At 32.2% G+C, this 7,344-nt stretch overlaps 2 protein-coding genes across 2 annotated transcripts; one reads left to right on the forward strand and one right to left on the reverse strand.

Moving 5' to 3' along the window:
• Positions 1–3,614: 3,614 nt before the first annotated feature.
• Positions 3,615–4,042, forward strand: GGTG_05138 (hypothetical protein; the record flags this gene model as incomplete). Its single annotated transcript, XM_009222937.1, has 2 exons — positions 3,615–3,817; positions 4,039–4,042. 2 exons carry the CDS (start codon positions 3,615–3,617, stop codon positions 4,040–4,042), a joined length of 207 nt encoding a protein of 68 aa, XP_009221201.1.
• A 2,554-nt stretch (positions 4,043–6,596) lies between these two features.
• GGTG_05139 (hypothetical protein) lies at positions 6,597–7,344 on the reverse strand (the record flags this gene model as incomplete). The annotated part of the gene is made up of 3 exons (XM_009222938.1): positions 6,597–6,661; positions 6,711–6,738; positions 7,195–7,344. The coding sequence occupies 3 exons, from the start codon at positions 7,342–7,344 to the stop codon at positions 6,597–6,599; spliced, it is 243 nt and encodes an 80-aa protein (XP_009221202.1).

Consider the following 7,344-nt stretch of genomic DNA (forward strand, 5'->3'; position numbering starts at 1 on the left):
TTATAAAATTGCCATTTCCAAAGTTTATACTTCCCCAGCAACCACCGCCCAGAACGTTTTTTTAACCAATTAACCCAACGCAAAAGGCGATAAAAAACGAACGATTACCGAAAGCACAGTTTAAAACGCAAGCAAGCTAAAAAACAAATTCCCCAATAATTTTTACAAAAGCATTAAGTAAAACAAAATTACCTTTCCGCTTAAATTTACGAGCCACGTCGTTTTATACTTAACTGGAACGGTAATATACCTTTACGAAAAATCGTAAAAGCACAATTTTACCACAGCCATTTTAACCCATACAACCATAGCAAAAATACCCACTACAAAACGGAAAACAAAAGTGTTGAAATTGATAAGTTATGTAAGGTGCTACCCTGCACCTACCCTGCACTTACCCTGCACTTCCCCACGTTAATTAACACAAGTCAAATCTGGAAGCCGAACGCGGAAATCGTTTTGGTGGCCGTGGGTCGATTTTTTGCAATCCCCATACAAAATAATATTGCGGAAAATCGCGCGCGGCACCGCAACCCTTTAAAAAGGAAAACCTTTAAAATTAACGTTAGTGGGTATATAAAAAAAGGCATTAAATTAGCACCCTTTCCCTAGAATAGCACTTATTTTTAACAACCCACGTGGGCTTGTTAGCATTATATTATAATGCTTAACAAACCTAACCTTTGTAAACGTAATTTTATAAATTGCTATAATCGTGCTGCAAAGCCCCAATTTGGACCTTGTAATTTAACAGGTTATAAACCCGGGAAAACCAGTGGTTTTAAGCGATCGAAAGCTTATCGAAACCCAATTAATTAATTAAGCACAGCGACCGAAAGCGTTGTAAGCCCCCAAATTAATTAATTAACCACAGCAATCGAAAGCGCTGTAAGTTACCAATTAAGCTTAATTGCTAGCAGCTTTTTGGGCTTGTTAATAAGCGCTATGGAGCGCTAATACTACAAATTGCGGCGTTAAGCGAGCGCTTTATAAATACGCTGTGCGACCTTATTAAGATAGCACTTTAAAGGTTATTAATGCGCTAAGCGAGCGCTTTATAAATACGCTGTTTGGGAACCTTATAAATAATTTGCTAAAGGATAAAAATGTTTAATTCCTTTGTGGAAAAGCTTATAAGCAAGCGCGTTGCAGGTAAAAGGAAAGGTTTGCATTATTTTATAATGTTTAGTTCCTTTGTAAAAACCCGCGTTGCAAGCAAAAGGAAGGGTTTGCATTACTTTGTAATGTTTAATTCCTTTGTAAAAACTTGCAAACCGTTGCTTTATAGCTTGGAAAAAAGGGTTTGCATTGCTAAAATTTACTTATTATTTTAATGGATATTAATTACAAAATACTTTAATTTAAACCGGGTACTATTGCGCAAATTGTTATGCAGTTTAATAAAAAATACATTTCGGTTAAAGCAGTTTGTAACGTATTTAAAAAAGCTTACTAAACGACCGTTAAAAAAGCGGGATAGCGTTTAAATGCTTGCCGGCCAAATTAATGTTAGTATTTAGTATTTGTAAAAACGCTAAATAACTGCATTACGGGGTTTTTATTAATGCACGAAAAGGTTGGTATTAAAGGTAAAACTAAAGGCTGGTTACCCAAAGTTAATTTGTAAAAATTGTTAAATTCCGATATAAAAATTCGTTACTTTTATATAAACCTTTATAAATTGGCAAATTTATAAGTATAAATAAAAAAAATGGATAATAATTTTAGCGATTCGGGGGTTACGTTGGGGGGAAACGCAAACATGCAAAATGTGCTGGAACAATTAATGGCAACGCTAAAGCACCAAAAGGATTTAATATTACAATTATTTAATAAAGTAACAACGTTAAAGCAAAGTGCTTAAAAGGAATAAATAAAAGCTTTGGGGGTTACATTTACTCCAGCTAATGGTTAAGCAATTAAAGCACTTATTGTTAGAAAACCTTTAATTAATTTGCAAAGCCCAATTACGCTAGTAAATTACGGTAATAATCCCTTTAAGCCAACTTTAATAGTACAACTTCCACCAACCCTTACCAATTGGAATAATATTTTGTTTTACACAAATCCAGTAATAAAGGAACTGTTTCGTAAGGTGCACTTTTTCCTTAAAACGTTTAAGCTTAAAGGGTTTAGCAATTACGCAAAGTGGAAATATACGCTAAATTTTTAATTTATTGCAATAAGGGTTAAGGGTTTTATAAATAACCCCGAACTAGCGGATAAAATTTTAAAAAAAATTAAGCAAATTTATTGCTTTTTTTAAAGGATAGCTACAACAAAAAGGTTTTAAATATTGTAATTTGGGAAACAAAGCCTGGCTTAACTTTTATTGCCTTAAAGGAAAGCTATTTTTTTGCATTTAAAATTGAAAGGGATGCCTTTTACAAGGAATTCCATTTATTAAATTACGCTAAGTTTAAAGGCAGTATTAGCAAATTTAATTTTTACTTTAACGCTTTGCTAATTAGGCTCCGTAATAATTACGTGTTCCTTAAAGCTACTAACATTAAAAATTAATATTTAAAGGCTATGGAAAGCTCCTTTCCTTACTGGGCTAAACGACTTCGAAGCATTATTTGTAGCGCTATTGCTTTAAAGCAGCCAATCGAAAGCCTTAACTTATAGTATTTAATGGTTAATTTAATAGCTAAAACTTATAACCCAATATTTATAGCATACAAACAAGCTGCAAATTATAAAGCTAAAGCTAAAAAAGGCAAAAATACTAAAAGAATTAATGCTAAAAGCAAAGGCAAAAAGGAAAAAAAAGCCGCTAACGGGAAAAACCAAAAGCTTAAAAAAAAGCAAAAAGGGTTTAAAGCTTCCTTTGGATTTAATAAATCCGGTAAAAAAAGTAAAAATAGTAATAAATCCATTAATAAAAACGGGATAACATTTATATCCTTAAATTACAACCTTTTTTTAAAGGCTGCATTAAAAGGTAACGCTATTAGCGGTACTGTGGATACGAATTATTTAAATAACTTTAGTAAAAATTCCGTTACTAGCGAATTTGATACCGAAAAATTAATTCCTTAAAATTTACTGGTTAAAAAGTGCGCAAGTTATAAACATGCTAAAAGGAAAGCTAAAACGTTAAAACCCTTTGTACTATACGATACAAGTAGCATTAATTACATTTTTAACTTTAAAATGTACTTTATTACATTTATTAAGCGCAGTAATATAGTAATAAAAATAAGTGGCGGCCCTGTAATCCCCAAAGGCGTTGGCATTGTTTAGCTTACAATAAAACGTTTAAATAACGCTAATAGTTTCGAACAAATAACGTTAAAAAAAAGGTTATTTATTCCTGAATTCGATATTAATATTATTAACGGTTTCTAACACTATTCTTTAAACGGCGTTTTTATTAAACAAAGCTTATATAATTCGAATCGTAAGTGCTAAAGTGTTTTGGATTTTACAAAAAATGGGGTTTTCCTTAACGTAAAAGGGCATAAGTTGCTTAATATCCGTTATTCCCATTATAGCTATAGTATTAATAAAACCGCAGCAAAGGTAACCTTAAAGCTAACGGTTAATTTACTTAATATCTTTTTTAAAAACCAGGAGGAATATTAACGTTATAATTCCGATTTTAAAAAAATATGGATTTGGATAGCCAAAAGCCCCGTAAAAAGGGTAAAAAGCCTAAATTTAATGCAAAAAGCCCTAAAAACTTCCGTGTAATTAAGCCCCGTAAACTCGGCAAGCCATTAAACAAGTCCATTAAAAAGCTTATTCCAAAGGACATTACTTTATTAAAAAAGGGGCTTTTTAAGCAAAAAATCCGTTGCCTGAGCCTTTTCCTGTAAGTAAGGTACAAGCGGCCCCTTTTATTAATATAACCCCAAAAAGCCTCCAAAAGTTAACTAACGGCTGGGTAAGCTTAAAAAGGGATATAATAAAAGGGTGTGGTAAAGATTTGGCTTTAAAAGCGCTGCTTTGGCACCGCAAATTAAAGCATATTAGCTTAACTTTGCTAAAAAAAAACTGCTAAAATTATTACTGGTTTTTTTAACTTCGATAAAGTTAAAAGGTTGCAATGCGTAATATGCGCCAAAACCATAGCGGTGTAAAAAACCAAAAAGGGCCCGTTACCCTTACCGAATAACGTTTTAAATTCGATAAAAGGGGATATAATTACTTTATCCCTTATAATATATAATAAAAAACCCGTAATTTTTATGCTTGTAAATCGTAAATTAAGGTATAAATGGATTTTTAATTGCTTAACAAGCATGGCCATGTAATGTACGCTGCTATAAAAGCCTTTTTTAAAAAGTTAAAAGCAAGCTACGGGCAATACTTTAATAAATTGTTTTTTAATGGGGGTATAAAGGTTAATACGGCGCTAAAGCAATGGTTTAAACGCAAAGGCATAGCATTTAATACGTTAAACCTTTACAACCTCGGCTAAAATGGGCTATCCAAACGTACGGTAAAGGTAATTATGGATAAATTAAAGGCTATAATTAATGCGGCAAGCTTACCGTTTTATTTGTAATATTATATTTTACCAGTTATAATTAAATTAATAAACGCTACGGCGGTTACTAATAAGGAGCTAAGCCCGTATCAAAAGTTTTACGACGAAATAAAACCCGGATTTTTTTATAAGCTTAACGTTAGCCATTATAAAGTTATAAATACCCAAGCGGAAGCTATGGTTTTTATGGAACAAAAGGCTAAATCGAAAAAGCTAGCAATTAAAACAAAGTCCGTTAAGCTTTTAAAAGCTTTAAATAAAATTATTGTACTCGTATATGCATTTGCACGTAAGGTTGTATGTAAAACCTTTACAATTAAGCTATTAAAAGGAATATTAATAAAAAAATTGGTTCCAAAGGGGAAAAACCTTTAAAAGGGGTATTACCGGTACAACTTACTAAAAGTAACGCTAATTTGCTAATTAATAGCGTTCCCAATAACTTTAAAAGCGAAGTGGAAAACGATTTTTTGCTAGTTCCACAGCTTACGGAGCCTTTAAAAGCTCCAATACCTACCTTGCAAAACAGGCTCCCAAAGCTTGTACAGGTTATTGTAAAGCCGCTAAAAGGCCCCAGTAGCATTGTAGCGTTACTAACGCTTAAAATACCGGTACCCCCAATGGATAAAATGCTTATGGATTTAAAAAAGCAATTTTTAAATCCAAATTAATGGATATTAATTAATACGTTCAATACATTTGCTATAGGGCAAAGCAGGCAGTAAAAAAAAAGCTTATTAAAAATGGCAAGCCAAGTTTTTATAAAAAAGCTTTAAAAAGCCCTTATAACGAAAACTGGTTAGCTGCTTTAAGTGCAAAATTCGAGCAGCTTTTACGTGCAAAAACTTTTAGGTTTTTACTTAAAGCTAACGTATTTAAAAGGAAAAGATTAATTATTTGTCGACCGGTTTTTAAGCTTAAAAAGGACAAAAATAACACTTTTGTAAAATACAAAGCTAGGTTGGTCGCTAAAGGTTTTATGCAAGTAAAAGGCTTGGATTTTGTAAAAACCTTTGCTTTTACTAGTATACCGTTTACGTAGCGTATATTTTTAGCTTTTGCTGCAATAAAAAATTGGGAAATTAAACAAATCGATTTTATTAAAGCGTTTTTAAATAGTAATTTCGACGTAAAAATTTACTTTACTATGTTAAAAGGGTTTAGTATATGGGTAGCTTTAGCATTAGCTAAAATAAAAAAGATAGCTAAGCAATTTGGTTATAACCTTGCTAAAAATTAAGTAATTTTGTTACAAAAAGCATTGTACGGTTTGAAACAAAGGCTTTGTAAATGGCAAAATAAGCTAAAAAAAACTTTTTAACGATAAAGGGTTTTTTGCTTTTATTTTTAATCCAGCGGTTTATTTTAATGCTAAATTAAAACACTTTATAATTACTTTTGTAAACGATTGTTTAATTATCGGGTTTAATATTAAGTATATTAGCACCTTTAAATAAAGCTTACATAAAGTGTATGCGTTAAAAAACCGCGGGTTTGCAAGCTATTTTTTAAGCGTTTAAATCGAAAAGGATAGGCTTAAACGGCTTTTTTGCATCCATTAAAACCAATATATCGAAAAAATGCTTGTTACTTTCGGTTTGCAAAATTTTCGAACTGTTGGTATCCCTTTACAACCGGGTATGCTAAATGATATTGGCGGATTCCTTGTAACTTTAATTAAAGTTAAATTTTTACAAAGGATTATAGGAACCGTTATGTACTTAATGCTGTTAACCCGCCCAAATATCGGTTTTGCTGTTTAATAAATTTTACGCCACTTAACAAAGCTTACCAACACTTACATTAACGCCGCAAAAAATTTATTAAAATATTTAAGTAACACCCAAAACCTAACCATCCAATATGGTAAATTAAAGGGGCTAATGTTAATAAACCTTGTAAAAGCCAAAATAGCAGGAAATTTATTAACATTAACTAGTTTTAGCGATAGCGATTTTGCTAGGGATAAAAATACTTTAAAATCGATTAATGGGTTTATTTTTACCCTAACCGGAAATTTTATTAATTAAAAATGTAAAAAAGCTAGCATTATAGCTTATAACATTGTTAAAGCAAAAACCAACGGTTTAGCAAAAACCTTTTAAAAGGTAAAGTGGTTAAAGTACTTATTTACAAAGTTACAATGCTTTGTAAAAGGTTTTATAGCTATTTTCAGTAATAACATAAGTTTTATTGGCAATGCATACAACCTTACCTTGCATTTTCAAACTAAGCATACGTTGCTAAAGTTTTATATTGTAAAGGAAAAGGTTACTGCTAGCACAATTACGATAAAGTATGTAAATATTAAAAATATGCTTGTTAATGGCTTAACAAAGCCGTTAATTCCTTTTAAACATAAGGTTTTTTTAAAGCTTGTAAATTTATAACTTAAAGCTTAAAACTTTTTACCTTTATGTTAAAAGTTTATAGCGGTGCAAGTTAACGCACCAAAAACAAAAACTATTCCTTTAATTTACTTATATACTTTTCCCGATTCCTTTTGTAATTAAATTTCCTTTAACTTGTACGGAAGCAGCAAAAAAAAAGGAGTGTTAAAATTAATAAGTTATGTAAAGTGCTACCCTGCACTTACCTTGCACTTACCTGTCAAGGGTCAATCGGTGCAGAGGCGGGTGGTCACCGGGTCACGGGCCGGATGCGGTGTCTCCTTTGTCAGGCCTCCGTAAATCTCCTACCAAAGGTGCTATCGCCAACAAAAATTGTTCCTTCTCTAACCTCCCCCTCCCTCGTGCCCCTTCGGGCACCCGGGGTCGGTCCTTTAAGTCCTCCGCGCTCCAGGCGCCTTCGTGCAATTTAAGCTTTACCCTATCTTTTAGCTTCGCCAT

The sequence above is a fragment of the Gaeumannomyces tritici genome (assembly GCF_000145635.1).
Source record: "Gaeumannomyces tritici R3-111a-1 unplaced genomic scaffold supercont2.3, whole genome shotgun sequence".
In the NCBI taxonomy this organism is placed as follows: Eukaryota; Fungi; Ascomycota; class Sordariomycetes; order Magnaporthales; family Magnaporthaceae; genus Gaeumannomyces; species Gaeumannomyces tritici.